Below are 19,844 nucleotides of genomic sequence, written 5' to 3'. Positions count from 1 at the left end.
CTATCGAAACATCGCACATGCGCGAAGAAAGCAACTCGTTAGCAATACTGGCAAACTTCACGCGACTCCAGATTCCGACCGAGTCCGGCCGTCGCGCCAATTGATTGGCCGAAACAGTACTACAGCGCGAGCAGTGCTGGCAGCAGCTGAACGGTAGTGTTCGATCACGGTGTCTCACGATCGCGCGCGTGCTCACGCGTTGTCATCATCGCTAAAAAAAAAAGTAACAGAGAGAGAAAGAACGGAGAAGCGGACAGAATACGCGCACGCTGATGCTGCAAATGTAAGCGACTGTCATTGCCTCGATTGCTGTGAACGAAGCTGACGCCGCATGCTTATTGCCACGTTGTCGCGCGATCCGAATACGTTATTAATCTTTGATGACGATCGAATTTTCCTTAAACGGGTTTTACCGCATGAAGAGCTTGTTAAGACGCAGCTATTGACGTGTACATACTCGATACCGGGGTGTCGGCCGTCCGGGGTCTTTGACAAAGCTAGTTTTGCGACCCGAGACGCAAATGAGAATTTCTGTTATGAGAAAATAAAGTGTATTCACGAGCCGTGGTTTTAATTTCGTCCCTCATATACTCGCGGCCGACATAAGCGCAGGTGTTTAAGTTTCAATGCATTAATTTGTGTCTGTAATAAGGCACAAAGACAGGCGTTGGGTATCACGTTTCCAATCTTGGGAATGCGATCTTGGGATAAATACGTTCCAATCTTGGGATAAATACGAATGTAAATTTCCTACAGCGCATGTGTATATCTCTCGGTATTGTTTTAACTACTTTAAAAAATCTATAATGGCATCACGACATAGTTTCTTATAAGACTTTAATTTTCTCTGGCCAAAGCTTCTTATCTTTTTAAGTAGACTTCCTTCAAGAAACTGTTTTTTTTTTATTAAAAACACCAATCAATTTCTTAACCAGCAACTCTCCTTAAGGATATATGTATTACATCTCAAAATATTACTATATAAGAATTTTATAGCTTGTTCTAGTATTACGTTTAAATATTTTTGTAAAATTTAAGTAAAATTTTTTTACTGGTTTAAAAATTATTTAATTTTTTGTTTACTCTTAATTTTTATGTAAAATCTTTTGTATATAATTTTAAAAACTCGGAAAAACCGAAGCTTTATTGGAAAAATTTAATAACTGAGAAAATCCGCGGAAAAATTGAAAAGCTCCGATTTTTTCCAAGCTTTTAAAACTAGAATTTTGTAGTAACTATTTGTAAATTTGATTCAGGAAGTAATATTATACGAATTAAATAAAACATTTTTACATATACTAATAAAATTAATAAATGTACAAACATTTATTTGAACTTACTTGTGTAAAAGTTATTATATTTATTTAAAATTACAGAAAAATTACAGTAAAGTGTAATTATTTTTGCTACGTAAACCATTACAAATCAAATTTTTTTACAGTTGATTTTTCAAGACTAAAATTTGGACAGTCAAAACTTTTTACAGTTTATTAGAAAAACAGAATAAACCTATAGTTTATTAGTTATTGTTTTCTAAAGACTTATAGTTTTTTAATTTTGATAAATTTTTAGTCGATATTATACACATGATTTGACGAGATGGATCCAAATCAATAAAATTCGATAGAGTACACCTTAAAAAGCCTACTTAAAATCTTTCTTTATATCTTTTTATTGAAATAATTTGCTTAATCCTTTTTTGCTTTAATTTTCGTTCTTCAAATATTAATTATAGTTAAAAACTTTATTTTTCAATTTTTTTAAAAATACAAAAAAGTTACTATATATAATGAACTTTTCAAGATCTTATACAATGGAATTATTTTTTATCAAAAAAATAAATAATAAATAGTCAGGTCTAAACTGTTGATTTGGCACGGAATGACTTTTACGTAGATATATGTATGTCTGTTAATTAATAAATTATACTGAAATTACTTAATTCAAAATAAAATTATCAATTGAATGGCGAATTTTGTTAATCATTAGTGGACTATATAAAATAAAAATGCGAAGGAAGTTTGTAAGACTTAAAAAAAAAGACAAAAAACTGGGCTGATTTTTTTGAAAAATGTGTATTGCGGACACGTGATTACGTGCCATTTAGTTTATTTCGTTTTTTTTTAGCTCTTTCTCAGATTTAATAATTAAAGGTTAAGTGGCTTTTCTTTGTAATTGTATGATTAAAGAATATTAAACGATATAATAAAATAAATTTAAAAATTGCGTTAAAAAATTTTCTAATATTACCTAAAATAAAATTTCTGAAAAATCCGGGAATTCTCGTGGAATTCTTGTAAATTTGAGTTTTTTCAAATCCCGCTTGTAAAACTCAAAATATCCTTAATAATTTCTCGTTTTATATTACTAAAATTATTAAAATGCTTTTTTTGTATACATATATGCCAATTTATTTTCTATCAACCATTTTTATTTTGAAGCATAAGATAGTTAAATACACTAAAATAACGCTTAATTGTCAGGTATTACTTTGCAATATTTCTTTATAAATGATTGGCTTACCGCAACATTTTATATGACAGCTTAACATGTTTATATCCTTATTTCTAATCTTTTTAATTGTTACACAAAGTTGTGATAAGTGTTGTACATAGATTTAATTGTCAAGAAGTATTCAATAAAATATTAAAAATTTTTCTATTACAAAAATATGTCTAAAGTTTATCATTTATCATCCGCGACATTTAAACATTTATTACATTAAATAAATTTAATAAACAGTATAATATATCTCTTCTATTAAACAAAAGTTTTATTATCAGAAAAATGGAAAATCGAAAGAAAACCTAAATTTTTAGAGAATTTTTCACTTTTGAAAATTGTGATTTTCTTAGGAGTTTTATGGAATTTTATTGATACTAGAGACACTTTTGGAATTTTTATTTTTAAATTTAACACAAGAAATAAAAGTAAAGTGGCATTTCTCAATAAAGTGAATTTGCTACTTAATAATATTTTCACATCAATTATTAAATGTATTTTTTAGTTCTACAAACTGCGTGATATGCTTGTCAGATTTAAAACGCAAAAACAATTTTAGAAATTGTATTTTTGTATTTCTGATAACATTGTTTTTATTTATTTTTTTTAATAATACACAATATCGTCAATCGATTAGCAATAAATATGGCATATACATTCATGTACATTTATATACATTCTCGCGAGTTTTCACTTGAAAAATCAGTAATAATAGAAGACAATATGTCGTTCTAAATTAAACGTTGTGTGTTTTATCATCTTCTCGAGTTCTGTACTTCATTGAATTCGATCCGTGTATTGTAGACAGGTGGTTATGTGCATTTAATTCATATTGATTTTTTTTTTAGTTTATTCACAGATTTAATAATCAAAATTTAAATGGCTTTCCTGTGATTGTATAATTTAAAAATATTAAAAGATATAATAAAATAAATTTAAAAGCGGCATTAAAAAATTTTTTAATCTTACCTGGAATAAAATTTCTGGAAAATTCTGGAATTCTCATGGAATTCTTTTACAAAATTTGATTAAACCTTGTTAAGTATCTTCCCCTGCAAAATTTTTTTAATGACATTCCAAAATTGCAAAACTAATTTTTTTTCTAAATTTTAATCCTTCTTACTAAATATCACTCATGAACTTCAATTTTTATCATCTTTAATTAATAAAATGTTCAAGATATATGTAAGGCTTGTCTTAAACATTTGAATAAACATGAACATCTAGACCGTCTGTAATCTACATATTTCGCCGCGCAAGATTGAGCTATGTTTAGAATCCGAGTAAAGCGACTGTTCTGCGAAAAGCAAGAATATTTCACGCGGCCAGCTCTCTACTTCTTCGTGTATGGATAATTGATTTTCGTTAATGGTCGCGAATATGTGGGCTGCCTTTGTCAACAATTATAAAGGATCGTAAACGTTATCTTATCGTTGTGAATCACCCACCCCGCAATATTTTGCAACGTGGAAAACGCGAGGTATGACTCGGCTGTTGTGGATCAGGCATTACGAGCTAAAAAAGAATCCGTTTCTCACGTTTATCTGCTTTAATAACTTTTCTGCACGCGTGTCGGTGTAATTATGTTTGCCGCATTGTTCTAAAGATGATTGTCGGATCAATTGTTTTATGCAATATTACATGCAAAACTCTCAAAATTCTTTTACCGTCAACATAATATATATTTTTTGCAGTACAAAGGATAAAAACATCTAAAAAAGAATAATGTTAGATATTAGTAATTAATCGAAAAGAAACGGCAAATATCCTAAAAACATGAATACGGTATTAAAGAAACACTGTATTAAAGATGTATGCGTCACATCCCAAATTATCAAAAATTAATAATTTCATGGATTGTTTTATATTCCCAGATAGCAAGTTTCCCGCATGTTACTATCAATTTGACAAAAGCACATTGCTTGATTTACTATATTTATTGAGGAAAGCGTCTTCCGATTTTACTTATGTCGGCAATGTATGCCACGTATGGTTGTACGCAATTATTTATAACAAGTTATTACCAATTTTATGTTAATAAATTCCGTATGTTGTTGTCTTTCAATTGCCCGGGAAACAGTTTCCTTCCGGTTGCCTTCAGATTGCTCCTATAAAAGATTATCGTCTCTATTATTAGCAATGTGATTGCAACTTGCAGTAGCAAATATTTCTCTTTTTGTGTCAAGCAATGTATGACTAGGTTTGAGTATCTGTGTAAAATTTGAATATAATCCTCTTGTTGGTTTAAAAGTTATTTAATGTTTTGTTTGCTTTTGATTCTTACCTAAAATCGTGTTTTGTAGCATGTACTTATTCACAAACTCAATGAGCAAGTTGTGTAACGAATGAAAAATTAATTTTGTTACAAATACAAATAAAACTCTAATATAAATATTCGTTTAAAAATTTATTTGGATCTACTTACTCGTTTAAAAGTTATTTATCCAAAAATTCAGCAAAATAGAGTCGTTTTCGCTATATAAGCTGTTATTTTATAAGTCAAATTTTTCAATGTCTTTTTCTTTGCATCTGATTTCAAGACGGATACTTACTAAAATTTTTTTATCGGTTAGAAAGAAAGAACAAACTTAAGGAACTTGCTATTTTTTTAATTTTAATAACTTTTAACTGGCATTACAGAGTCAAATATCATTAAATACGATAACTATAATAAGATAAATTTTGCAACTATTTTTCTAAAAACTCTGCAATATTTCTTTGTAAATAATATTTATGGAGTGTTGCACGTCTTTACACCGTTATTTTTAAGCTTTTTAATTGATACAGTTTTGTGAAAAATGTTATACGTAGAATTTAATTGACAGCAAATAACTTTTTAATAATAGTTGAAATTTTTCATCGCAACAACTTGCACGAAAGGACTATTATCTGCAATAATTTAAAAATTTATTAAACATGTCCATATTCTTGTTCTTTAGATATTTTCTGAAAATTTAATATTTTATGACATAGATTCTAAGAAAACTCGATTTTATATGCTATAGCAAGAAGAATCTTGTTTCAAATTATGGCTTGATCTAAAAATACAATTTGTAAACGAAAACAAGACGGTTTCGTCGTGCCTCGGGCAATCATTTAATTTAAACTATTCTTAGTTTTGTATTGGAATACAAGTTATCGAGGTGTGGGCTTGCTTTGGTATCGCGTACATAATTTATCGCTTCTGATATATTGCGTATCTTGCCTTTGGCAAGGTTGCTGTAACTGGTCCAGCCATCGCACAAAATTTTACGTCCTCTCTGATCTTAAAGGTCACCGCGAATTACATTGATATGATCTAATATGCGCATAGTTGCTCTAACAGCTACGCAGTGAAGCAATTTCCAAGTAAAATCTATTTGAGCCTGGCACCAACGAGATCTTGATAGCGTTTTAACTATGTTAATGAATGCTGATTAGAACAAACGACTATACGCATTTCATTATATGTCATTCTGTTAGTTCTAATGGTAAACAATTAAATGTATCTGTAATTATTATCAGTTAAAATCTACGTTGCATGATCAATTTTTCGCAAAAGTAAAAGGTATGCGAATGAAGGATGCCAAATCGAATCGAATCGTATCGAATTAAATCAATTTGAATTAATTAAACAAAACTTTTAATTATTATTAGGTCAAATTTTAATATTAATAAATAATAAAATAAATTGAATAGATAATAAAAAAGATTGTTGTACGTAAGAAAAATAACATTGATTATATAATGCAAAGTCATAATATATATTTTAAAGTTATCAATGTATGTGATTCGTATTCGAATCTCTTAGATTAAAAATTTTTAAATATTTCGATTTCGAATCATAAAGTTTCAAATCCAAATCAAATTTGATTTGATTTGATGTGAGTTGATTCGTATTCGAATAATTCGCACATCTCTAAAAAGCACAAGCATTGCAGAATTGTGTTTGTACCTATATACCTTAAATTCGTTCAAATTACATTAAAAAGATTTGCACGTTTGTCATTTGCAGGAAAATCAAGATCTGATTAATAAGAACCGTCAAAACCCGATAACAGAAACTAAAGATAATGGAAGGAGAATCGGAAAGTAATGTCTCAAATAAAGATTCGAAGCCAATGACTTGGCCATACATGAATGTTAGTTCTCTGACTGCATCGTTTCTGACCAAACTGTTGGCGGCTGGTATCATCTGGAGTTGGGGATATTTCAACTATAGCATAGGCTGGTTAATTGCACCGATCGCGTTCTCTGTGTGGAAAACGGAACGGAAAAAAGACAATGAACTGAAGACGATTACAGCGCAGGCCAGTGTGCTGGCCAAGGAGAAGGAATTGATCGTCAGTCGAATGAACGAATTACCCTCGTGGGTGTATTTCCCGGACTTTGATAGAGCCGAATGGTTGAACAGAGTATGAATCACAATCTTTCTCATCTTATATACTAATTATCTTTCACATAAAATGAGGCTATTAACAGCTTAATAGTTTAACAATTTTAGAGATATGAAAATCTCAGTAATATAACTTATCACAATTTTATGTACTTTTCTATACGCAATTTTATATAATTTTCAGATCTTATGTAAGATATGGCCAAGTATGAATCAGTTTGTCCGTCAGCTGTGTAAGCAAACCATAGAACCATCGATTGTTCAGAAATTGACCGAATTTAAAATCAAAGGCTTTCAGTTTGATCGTTTAGTCTTGGGTCGCATTGTAAGTTTATTTCTATACATTTAAAACTCACGCAGGCATCTTGTTTTTTTTTTATATTCATGCCTTATAATTTTTATATATCACTTCGACAATTTACATAAAGTGAGCCTTTTACAGCCACCAAAAATATATGGGATCAAAGTATATGATAAAAATACCTCGAGAAATGAAATCGTTTTAGATGCAGATATTATGTGCGTATTCTTTTGCAAAATATATTAACATCTCTAAAAAATATCTATTTCAATGATTATTTTTTGTTATAGGTATGCTGGTGACTGTGATATTACTTTTTTCGTTGGGAACATCAAAGGTGGTATTAAAGATTTTCAAGTAAGTATATTATACAAAATCAAAAAAAATAAAACGATTATATAAATAGAAAATATTTTCTAATAAATTTCTAATAAAAATATAAAAATTTTTAGATGCGTGGTTTAGTGCGTGTCGTTATGAAACCTATGCTGCCCATGATACCGTTAATCGGAGGTGTACAGATATTCTACTTGAATGTACCTACTATTAACTTCAATTTAGTAGGAGTGGCTGATGTATTAGATCTGCCTGGATTCAAGTATGATTTTTTTTTCATACAAAAGTCTTTTACTCTAAAACTGACATAACAAGTGATTACCATCATCGTTAATTTAATTGAACATAAAAATTTAAACAAAACGTGACGCTTCTTTCAGTGAAATTTTAAGAAGGATAATTGTCGAACAGATAGCGGCCATTGTTGTATTGCCAAACAAAATAATTATACCTTTGAGCGAAGAAATACCTATGGAGTCATTAAAAATACCTGAACCTGAGGTAAGATCTGAAGAAAAATATCTCATTACATTAGGGGAATTAAAAAGTAACATTGTTTTTATAGATAATGTAAACAGTATATATGTATAGTTTTGTTAATATAAGTTATCACTTATTTAATAATATAATTGCTATTATTTTCTACGATGATCCATCGATTTATTAATTTTTTCATTCCTTTCTCCAGAAAGGCTACTCGACTTTGATTCTTTAACATGACAATACTTGGCCGCATATAATGACAGATCAACAAAAAATTAGAGAATTTTGTAGAAAAGTGTTTCTTTATTCATATTTTTTCTCGCATCAGACTATCATTTTTTTCCGATTATTAGAGCACTTCTTACGAGCAAAAAGATTTATAAGAGCAAATGATATTCGAATCGCTTTATTTACATTTTTTGAATGAGAGTTGATTAACTTTTTTGAGAAGGCCATTAAAAAATTAATAAGTGACTAGCATAGAAAATAATGACGATTATATATTATTTAATAAGATACAATAACAAAATAAAATACTGTTTACTTTATATATAAAAATGACATTACTTCCCGATCCCTTTAATACATTGCATTATTCTTAATCTTTACTACAATTAATATTTTAATTTCTGTTTAGGGCGTTCTAAGAATTCATGTTGTAGAAGCAAAGCATCTGATGAAAAAAGATATCGGGGTATTAGGTAAGGGCAAGTCCGATCCGTATGCTGTCATAAATGTCGGCGCACAAGAATTTCGAACAAAAACAATCGACAATAATGTTAATCCGAAGTGGGACTTTTGGTGTGAGGTACGTATACCATTTCACAAACAAACATAAAATATTAACGATATATAATGCATGTGCTTTACTAGAATTTATTAATATATATTTAAAAAAAAAAAGATACAACACAAGGTCTTCTATGTGGTAAGAAAAATATTTCAGCAATGTACAAAGTAAATTTTTATAAATACATACTTTCTAAACACACAGTTTAGTTCATCATGTTACTCCATTCAGTTAATGATATAAATGAGATATACCACCCTCTTGCATTTAACTTTTTCGTAAAAATATAGATAAGTATATTTTATATAATATTTATAAATAATATTTAATACATTGCTAATCTAGCATTCTGAATAACCAATTTTCTGCTTTTTCACACGATTCACGTATACATTGTATACACATACAGTTTCTAGTCAAACCGCAGACACATTTCTTTTTCCTGCGACATTTCCTATTTCCAATTAGTGGTTAGTGTTGCCTTTTTCGGACTGCAATTAGAATATTACACTTTGATCTTTCTATGTTAATATAATTTAATTCCTTAAGTTGGTATGTATGTGTGTATGTGATGTGCAATATATTATATGGGATTAGTGTGCTGTGACTTCAGCCATCGCGCAACAACTGACGATACAGCTGTGGGACTATGATGACACAAAGGGCGATGAAAGTCTTGGAAGGTACAGTTATATATAACATTATGTACTCTTCTCTTTGTTTCATTATTCATTTCATGTAATTACACAGGGACGAATTCAAAACTATAGATGCTACAACATAATCACAAAATTATGTTTTTAATCAATGTTTATTACGATTTGTATTGCAATGCATATAATTCATTCAAAATCATTTATTCAATTCATTCAATTTGTCTTATTGAGAGAAAAACATGGTCAAAATTAATATTGTATTGTACAACGTATTACTATTTAATTGATATTTATTATTGATAATTATAATTGATGTAACAAAAGAATTAGTTAAAATATATAAAAAAATAACAAAATATACGTAAATTATGTAATATATAAATCGTATTATAAACATCTATAAATAAAAAAAATTGCTAACAATAAAATTAAGAATATATCAGATATCATCTAATCGCAAAAAACGTAGATAAAATTTGAAAAATTTATTAGAGAAGATACTAAATTATTGCATAAAAAAAGAGATCAAGTTGTAAGTCAACATTATTCTTAATTTTACGCCTTCAAAAATAACAAAAGTGGTCCGAAGGCTTAAAATTAAGAATTTTTTTGAATTCCAATCTGACCTTCTTTTCATACAACAGTTTAGTAATTCCTCCAACAGATTTTTTAAATTTTATTTTTGTAATCAGGCAATATTTGATATATTCTTAATTTTATCGTTAGTGGTATTTATTTATTTTTATTTATAATATGATTTATACTTTACATAATTTATTTATGATTTATATGTGTATTTTGACTTATTTTATTGTTTTATATTAATTAGATAGTAATACACTGCAATTTACCAGTTTCTTTTTGTTTCATTTCTTTCTCAATCTATGGAAAAGCTTTTGTTGCATGATGTCGCATAATGTTAATAATATTTATGGTGTTGGTCTGAATATTGTTTGAGTGATAATTATTACTGCATGTTGTGGAGTCTCATTTTATCTTATTAATTTTCTCTACTGACACTTTTTGGCTGGGACACATAAAAAATAAAATCGTCATGTTGCGAACAAAAAAAATATTGCAATCATTGATATGTTCAGATGAAATTCTGTACATATCACGTTTATGAGATTCATACATTTGGCATATATAGTGCAGCAATGTAAAGCACGGAAAGAGAAGTAAGAAATAGAATGTATGATGTACAGTTGCCATGAGAAAACCTGTCACTTACGTATGTGTCATTTTTATATTTGTTATACAATCTGATATTGACACACAGGCTATGATCAGTTCATGCAATATGCAAGAAGCTGTGGTATCTCTTTGGGATTGGGATGCAAATGTCCCAGGGGTACTATATGATGATTTCCTTGGCAGGTAGTAATATTATGATTTGTGAATGAGACAATGTTTGTGTATGCGCCATTAATCAAAATATGTAGACTCAGATTTTAATGTTATATTTTAAGCATGCCCCATGTAGCCATGTTTATAATTTTGTTTCTGTGGTATAGGGTGTGTTATCTAATATAAATAGCAAAATAATCTCCCACACCTATCACTATTTGAAAAGATTTATTTCACTGATGCTGCAGATATTTTAGCTTGTTAAACGCGCATTGCACGAACTCTTTTTATTTTTTATTATCAATTTTAGTTTTATATCAAATTAAAAACAAATTTTTTAATAAAATATATGTATTATTATTCCAGAGTCGCATTACTTTTTCTTTAACCTTGTTTACAATATTTTCTACATTCTTAATTTTTAATGTATCTATTAATATAGTCTATGTAAATTTTATTAATCTGTTGTTGAAAGTAATTATAACTCTAACTTAAATATATAGTTTGCTGTTTTTTTAACATCTTCATAACAAAAGAATATTGTAACAATTTGATTTTTTTTCATCATGGTTACAAATGCCTTCCAAGTGTATATCCGTATGCACATGCGTTCAGATAGGATACGTTGTATGCATTGTATAAAGAAAATAATGGTAAAGGACCACACCTTTTCCCCGAGGAAGTATTTATGACCGTTATTGGAACTTTTCACCGGGAAAGCATTTGTGATCGCCACTGTAATTAATCAGAGTAATTAGGTGACTTTGTTTAATAAGAAAGGCAACTAAAATAGACTGTGTGGTGACAGTTTATAGTGGAAGAGGGCTTGGGAGCTTACAACTCGGTGGTTGCCCAGCTCTTTGACAAAGACAACGCTGCTCAAGATGATCCACTTGGCAGGTATTCCTGAATGTAGCAAATACATTGATCTCAGATCAGATTAATAATGCATTTTAAGAGACTTGTACAGAATGTAAATTATATGCTGAATACTCTGCCATTGACTATTAGATTATGCTTGAAAAACTGCGTTTTTTCTTATTAAGTTATCTCTGAAATACTGCAGCGTATTTCAAACGTAAGCATTAATTGTATCTATGTAATTTGCATGCCGTTCACTCAAAGCACACGAAAAATATGATATATGAAAAATATTATAGAATTGTCATGCTAATCGCAATTCAGAATTATTACAAGAATAATTCCGAATTTATGTCACCACATTACTCTCATTTACGTATTAAATATTGAGAAGTCTATTTTAATTACGCAATAAAGCAATGCTATGGAATGCTGCATGCCCAGTTTTGTAAACTTAATTATAACGTGCAATTATATTTTTGTATCCTTATATTCGACAGTAAAATAAAAAAAGTAGTACACAGTAGAAATAATATGCTGCATAACAGCTTCTTAAATAAAAATTGTATCATGGAGTTTGTATAAAAATCACTACGTTTTGTGTTTAATAACATTAATTAACAATCAAAGTGTTTCTTATAGATTTTTGGATACTAAAAGTGATGCCGCAAGTCAAATTGCACCATCACATCAGAGTGCAAAAGAAAGCATTTTTGCTAACTTTAAAATATTTTTAAGTATAAAAAGTTAATTTTAATTTGAAATTCCGATCAGAAGTCATGAATGTATTTTGTTTATTAAAAATTTCAAATTTTAATATCTTAGTTTTAACGCGTTATGAAGGATTTAAGTACAGAATCTGCAAATGTTCAATCTATAACGATAAAATCAAATATTATAATTTGTAGTTTGTGACCATCAATTTGCATATGCAGTGTAATTTATCATGGTTTCGCTTAATGTATATTAATATTATTATATTGTATAATAATAATAATAATAATAATAATAATAATAATAATAATAATAATAGCTATATCAGATGTATCGGTAACAGAGATTTAAGAAAGATATTAGTACAAACGTTTGTATAACCCAGATAGCAATACATTTCTGACACAAAAAGAGAAATATTTACTGCTACAAATTTTCTTTTGGTTGTAGCAATCACGTTGTTATAATGAATGTGCTAATCACTTTGTACAGGGCAACTTAAAGACAACAGGAAGGGAACTGTTTCCCAGGCAACTGAAGAATAATAGCGTACAGAACTTATTAATATAAAATTTTCAGTAACTTGTTATATACAGGGTGATTATTAATGACTGTTTCCACTTTTTACCATAGGAGCACGCATTTGTAATTTCTAATATAATAATATGTTAGAAATACGTATCCGTCGGTAAATCATACTCCTATGATAAAACGTGGAAACAGTCATTAATAATCACCCTGTATAAAGTCGCATACGCAGCATGCGTTGTCGGCAATATCTTAAACAAAATCAGAAACCGCTTTCCTCGAAAAAGATGACAACTTAGCAACGCGTTTTTATCAAATTGATAGCAACTTGCGGAAAACTCGCTATCTGGGAATGTAAACACCATAAACTCATAATATGCGCGACCACAGCTACAGGCAAGAGACTCACTCACGAATAGGATGAAGGTTTCCAATTTCTTGCGATTTCATGCAATTTCAAAGTAATTTTGAAGTGATTAAAATTTTTTTTTACATTTGAAATTACTTCGAATGATTTTGTATAATTTTAAGTGATTTTATGTGATTCCAAGTGATTTCATATTTAGCTACGTGATTTCAATTTAATTTCTTACATATTTGATGTTATAGTGATTTCAATTAATTTCTGATTTTAAATTAATTTCAATGATGGGTGATTGACTGACTCCGTAAATGAATAACTACTTGGCTAGATGGTCGATTTGATACTTGTCTTAATAATGTACATATTATACATATAAATCGTATAAAATATATAAATATATTAAATGTACACGCACACACACACACACACACACACACGAACATTTAGCAAAACCTATTACGATAAATTACAATATGTATGTGTATCGATATATCTATAAATTATAAATGATTTAATCATCAGGCGGAAAATTTGCTACTTTAGAAAAATCTGTACTTGAACCCTTCATCACATGGTTAAAAACGATATCAAAGTGAAAAAATATATTTCGTAGGGGATAAATAAATTCATAACTTAATTATAATTACAATTTTTCAAGATAATTTATTAGACATTAATCTTTTTTACAAACAAATATTATAAATATTTTAAATATTATAAAAGAGTTATTTTTTGCACATTAAACTTCAATTATTTTAGAAACCGGACGTGCTAATAAAAATTGGCTTGAGGCAATTTCAGCGTTCAAAAATTCTATAAGAAATACCTTGTCTAGTTCAAAATAAATAAAAAGTATTTTAGTAACTAGTAATCATTATCATTGCCAAACGCACACATCTAAACTTTACCGAAATGATTATTGATTTCTGAAAATTTTATGCAAATTTCTTACGTGTAATTTAAGATATTTGAAAAGATCCATTTTCTTATTTTGCATTGCAATAGGGCTACTATTGAAGTGAACCAGGTGAAGAAAAAGGGCATGATCGATACAGTGAGTACGGAATTTATATCGTACAGTCTTTTCCTTATTATTAATTGATCTTATCTTGTAGTGGGTTTCCTTGGAGCAAGCAAAGCACGGCATGGTACATTTGCGATTAACGTGGCTACAACTTTCAAAAGACCCTACCGATTTAAAAGCTGTAAGTAGGAAAAACGCTCATACATTCCTACGTTTATGTAATAAAGTGTCAGGCAACAGATGGGAGAAATTTAAAGGCTTCATTTAATTCTTGATTTTCGTCTTGAATTACCTCATCACCTAGAGTCTCTTATTTCCCATTACCGAACCGGTCTCCTATTACCGATCAGATATACTTTTAATTAATGATTTTTAATTAATGACCTTTGCGCAGGCTTTAGTAGAAACTCAGGAACTTAGAGTTACGTCGATGAGTACAGCCCTTCTCACGCTTTACATCGATTCTGCTAAAAATTTGCCGGTATGTACGTGGTAATACATAGAGAAGAAGCGAGAGTTACCTGATAAAATGTCATTATATGCGCAGTGCATTCGAGGAAGTAAACAACCCGATGTTTACTTGGAAGCAAGCGTTGGTGGAAAGAAAGAGAGAACGGCTACTGTACCACGTTCTTGCGATCCTGTATGGGAACGAGGATTCACCTTTCTAGTCAGCAATCCGGAAACTGGAGTTTTACACATAAAGGTCTTCTATGGATTCTTTCGAATTATATGAGAGACACAAGATTTGTTGACTAATAAATAATCATGCGTTCTCTGCTTAGATTTCAGATGAGAAAACTGCCACGGTAGTTGGGGAAATGAGTTATAATCTTTCCCTACTTTTGGAAAAGCATAATCTCGAGGTGTCGCAACAGCCGTACGATTTACAAAAGGCTGGAGCGGATAGCAAGCTTGTGCTGTCATTGTCGTTAAATGTAAGAAACTTTTATATGCGCACAATTTAACAAAGGAACAAAATGTGCCGATCAGTGTAAGATAATTTATTCTTGCAGATCTTAAAACATGAACAGCCTGAACCTACTTCCGAGGAAGACGAAGACGATCATGACATCAATGAGTTGAACAAGCGAATCGAACGTCAAGAGTCCAACATTAGTAACATATTATCTTCCAGTGGTAAGTAGTTGTATTGATTTCGCTAGAAATCTCGTGTTTTTGGATCAGATAAGGTATTAAGTTGATACATACAAAATGTTGGATTTTGTTAATTGGTATTTCCCCTATTAGTTTTACAGTATCTTATACATAATTTAATTATTAAATTAAACTTGTTATTCTATTAGATTGTGTTCATAAAGCTTTTTTCAAAGGCACAATTTTGTTTTATTTAAAGTAATTTTGTTCAAAATAAGTATAATATGAGTCCTAATGAGAGAAAGTCATATGATTTTTCTATGAATTCAAATTAGATGATAATGCTAGTGTATCTACTCAATATTAACAGATTTTGTGAAGAACGCTGAAAAGACAGTAAAGCGTTGGTTGCAAAAATTCCATACAAATTTCAGTAGAATTCTTACTAATTTTGAATTTTAAACAAAATAAGTAAAATGTGCTTAAAAAAAAACTTAACAAGCACAATGTAACTATAATAATAGGCGATTAAAATGTATGTAAGATTATACTTTAAAACTAATTATAGCTAAAACGTTGATATTAATATTTTCAATTAACATAAATCTGACATTTCATATGTATTCAATATTTTGTTTATATGCACTTAAATATTTTGCTTATAAAATCGCTTTCCTAAATTATTAAATACCATGCATAAAACTTATTTTATGTAATGATGCACATTTCTTTACAGTACCATCAAGTCCTCTTAAAAAACAACCGTCAAAAGAATCGATCAACAGTCAACCTCGCAGCGGATCCGCCGCAGCAATGTTGCCCGAGGAATCAATAGTGGTGGCGGAAGAAATAATACTCAGCACCAGCGCTCCATCTTCTTACACCGGAAGCCCTCAGCTTATCCATAGAAATCCGAGTATCACGTCTTCCGCGGGCGAAGCAAAATTAGGGAGAATACAATTAACGATACGTTACAGCATGCAGAGGCAAAAGCTTTCTGTTTTTGTGCACAAAGTTGCGTAAGTTGATCTCGATTAATTGTACGGCATCTCGTATTCGTTACAACCAGGTGGATATCACACGCCATATGTACATGTTGTGTTGCAGTAATCTGCCGCTTCCTCAAAACGATCCGCACAACATACCGGATCCATACGTGAAACTCTATCTTTTGCCAGACAAGCACAAGGAAACGAAGCGCAAAACTGCTGTGATCAAGGATAACTGCAATCCATCGTTCGACGAGCAATTTGAATACGTAGTCTCGCAAGGAGAGTTGAACACGCGCGTATTAGAAGTGTCTGTATGTACGCAAAAGGGTTGGTTATCTACCGGGAGCAACGTGATGGGACAGGTCCACTTGAAATTGAGCGAAATCAATATCTCGAAGACGGTCACCGGCTGGCACGATTTACAACCGGAGATCAAAGACTAGAAAAAGAGGAAAAGTAAGTGGGGATTCGGGCGTTTGTGCGTTTGCTTGACAAAACAACCGCTTAAATTCCCACTTAATAACCTTTACAAACGATGAAAGTCTCAAATATTACAATTATCTCTATATTCAGTTGATCATTATTGTTAAATTAATGATTTATTGAACCAGGTTACTACGTGGTGCTATGCGAGACGCAAGACGTTTCACGAGAAATGATAAAAGATATTATTTAAAGAGGTATTCGTACTTACGCCGTCTAACGGCATGAAATGATCTGATATATAATCCTACTGCAACTATAAAGCAGAGGCGGATTGGTGAAGTAACTTGAAATTTCCGACAATCTACGAAATATTTTAAGGGATTATAGGATTGTAGCGAATCAAAATTCTAGCGAATACTCTAGGGTCTTATAAGCCCTTAATAAACACGCGAAAAAATCGGATTTCAATAGATTCTTTATATACGTGTTATTGTTACTATTTTTGAAAATGTGCCTAAAATAGTTAAACGCTGGACGTTTAATTCTTCAATAAAATTATTACATCCGTAAATCTCAGTTATAAGTGCAAATATTCATAACTTGTGAGAATACAAGAAAATTGCGATTAAACGAACGCGCGTAAGAAACATTAAACATTAAACACTTCCGATGCCGATCCGTTCCTGGAATATAAATATATTTTGTACCTTCATGTTTGTGTGTGATGATTAATAGCCTACACAGCACGCTTTACTAAAAAGACGTTTCGAGAACATCTTTAGAATACAAGAATATACAAACGTTTCTCGAACGTCCCTAGGACATGTGTGTTGTGTGGGAGCGAGTTGAACACACTTGTGCGCACTGGTACACATTAAATAAGACCAATCTTCCCATATACAAATTGAGACCAAGATTTTGTTATAGCCAATTTTTAAAGAGATTTATTTATTAAAAAATTATCTGAACAAAATCATTTTTTCTAAAAAAAGAACGCGTTAAAAAGGCGTCAGATATATACTCGTTGAAAAGATGCTATTATATCAAATTTAGGTGGAGAATTATATTAATATAATTATACACAGAGAAAAAGATTTCATTGGAATTAAGTATTCTCATTTATTTGACTGAGTTGTTTCATTGAAACAACATATGCTTGTAACATTATTTGTTTAAATAAAAATGTTGTTTTATTTAAACAATTTTTATTATTTAATGAAAATAATACTATTAATAGTTGATTATGACTTATTCAATATGATTCAAACATTGGTTTATTAGACCATTTCAAATAAATTTATTTGAATAAAGTTTATTACAATAAAGTTTATTAATTTTAAAGAATTTAAATTGTTTTCTGTGTATTTAATATAAATATATAAACTTGAAATACTTAATATATTTTATTGTTTAGTAAAATATGTATTTTATTATTTGCAATTTTTATTTTTACATTTAGATCAGGACACGACGGCTTTAATGTATACCAGTGCGCATTAGTGCAGTTCAATCAAATTTGCTATAAAGTTACGGCACAAAACGCATGCTATGAGCGGATACTATTATCAAATGATCTGAATAATGTAATATATAACACAATTATAATTTATATATTTATCGAAACTACTAAGTTAACGATATTGTTTTGCGATATTGTGTTTCCACATTTTTATAATTCCACGTAATTATGTTCCACTATTATTGTTACTAATAAAATAAATAAATGCATTTACCAATTGCACAAGCAATTAAATATGAATAATTATACTAATATTTAAATAATTCACATTTTATAAGATACACATTAAATTAGTATATACGTCATACGTCGGTATAGTTTTAATATGGCACTCTTGGAATCAAATTATTATATACGCTTTATATTTATATTGGAGATTTTGCTACATTATACATACGTATATATACACATATAAATATATCTATGTACCTATATTCTGTGACGTATGTCAATAATGTCACAAATTGTTGAGAACAATAAATATTATGTGCAATGTCACCATATGTGACTTTATAGTGACTTCATATTGACATAACAATTCCATTATAGCTCATTTTTAAAAAGATACATTTATTTGCTAACCGGAACAATTTATCTAAACAAATCAACATGTATATTTATATTCTTATTCATATTCTTCCTACTCCAATTCAAATGGTAAGTTTTCTTAAAAAAAAACAATATCACAAAATTGTGTTATTAATATAAATGACAGGGTTGGGAAAGTTACTTTCTAAAAATAAATAGTTACAGTTACAGTTTTTTTCTTCCAAAAAATAACTAGTTAACATTACAAATTACTAATTTTAAAAAATAATTCGTTACAGTTACAGTTATTCAAAAAGTCATGAGAAGTTACTTTTTAGTTACTTTTCTATTTTTTTCTTGTAATATTTTGAAGTATTGATAATTTAAATACTAGAATTACGTTTTTAACATTAGTCAATTATTTTATTTATATTTGAACACGGTATCAAGTTTAGAGACGCTATTGCTCGAAATTCAGTTAGGAACAAAGTTAAAATTATTCCTGTGTCTATTTGTGTCATTTGCTGAAGAGCAACCACGTAAAATATCTTTAATTGTGTAATATGCATGTGACATGTCTATATTAATTATTTATAATATATACATAAAAGCTGAACTGTGTCCTAAGCTCTAACCAATCACATTAAAGCTGCGTTTGAAAATATCAGCTGAGTACCCTCATATATATCATTTTATTCTTGTAGTTTACCGATTGTTAAATAAAGATAAAATGATACACATGACGCTACTTGGGTGGTGTTTGCAAATGCAACCTAAATTGATAAATAAGTTCGAAATATGTGAATTAATTATAAAAATAACTATTAATTTAGTTACTAGTTAGACAAATAATATAACTCTAATAAAAAACCTTCGAAAGTGTCCACCTCAGATTTAGACGAACCTTTAATATGTTGTAGTACAAATAAAAATGAAGGATACGTATTTTTTTATACGTGCCCGTTTGCATTTTTAGGGTGTGAAATATCCCTTCAAAGAA

General features: G+C 29.6%; 1 protein-coding gene across 3 annotated transcripts; it reads left to right on the top strand.

The window, feature by feature from the left end:
- The first annotated feature begins 32 nt into the window (after window positions 1–32).
- Window positions 33–18,819, top strand: LOC105196277 (extended synaptotagmin-2). Of its 3 annotated transcripts, none has more exons than XM_026137058.2 (17): window positions 33–283; window positions 6,497–6,896; window positions 7,062–7,202; window positions 7,320–7,396; window positions 7,469–7,535; window positions 7,631–7,776; window positions 7,895–8,015; window positions 8,635–8,805; window positions 11,599–11,690; window positions 14,263–14,311; window positions 14,373–14,462; window positions 14,676–14,762; window positions 14,829–14,987; window positions 15,067–15,219; window positions 15,298–15,421; window positions 16,116–16,398; window positions 16,487–18,819. In XM_026137058.2, the coding sequence occupies exons 2-17, from the start codon at window positions 6,555–6,557 to the stop codon at window positions 16,812–16,814; spliced, it is 2,430 nt and encodes an 809-aa protein (XP_025992843.2). In that variant the 5' UTR covers window positions 33–283; window positions 6,497–6,554; the 3' UTR covers window positions 16,815–18,819. The 3 variants fall into 3 exon arrangements, with proteins under 3 accessions (XP_025992843.2, XP_011160399.2, XP_011160400.2); XM_011162097.3 differs by lacking the exon at window positions 11,599–11,690 and adding an exon at window positions 10,723–10,820; XM_011162098.3 differs by lacking the exon at window positions 11,599–11,690 and adding an exon at window positions 9,385–9,470.
- The last annotated feature ends 1,025 nt before the right edge of the window (window positions 18,820–19,844 follow it).

Source organism: Solenopsis invicta, chromosome 4, assembly GCF_016802725.1.
Source record: "Solenopsis invicta isolate M01_SB chromosome 4, UNIL_Sinv_3.0, whole genome shotgun sequence".
Classification (NCBI taxonomy): Eukaryota; Metazoa; Arthropoda; class Insecta; order Hymenoptera; family Formicidae; genus Solenopsis; species Solenopsis invicta.
The sequence above is the reverse complement of the archived record's forward strand: the minus strand, read 5'-3'. Positions and strand labels throughout refer to the sequence as shown.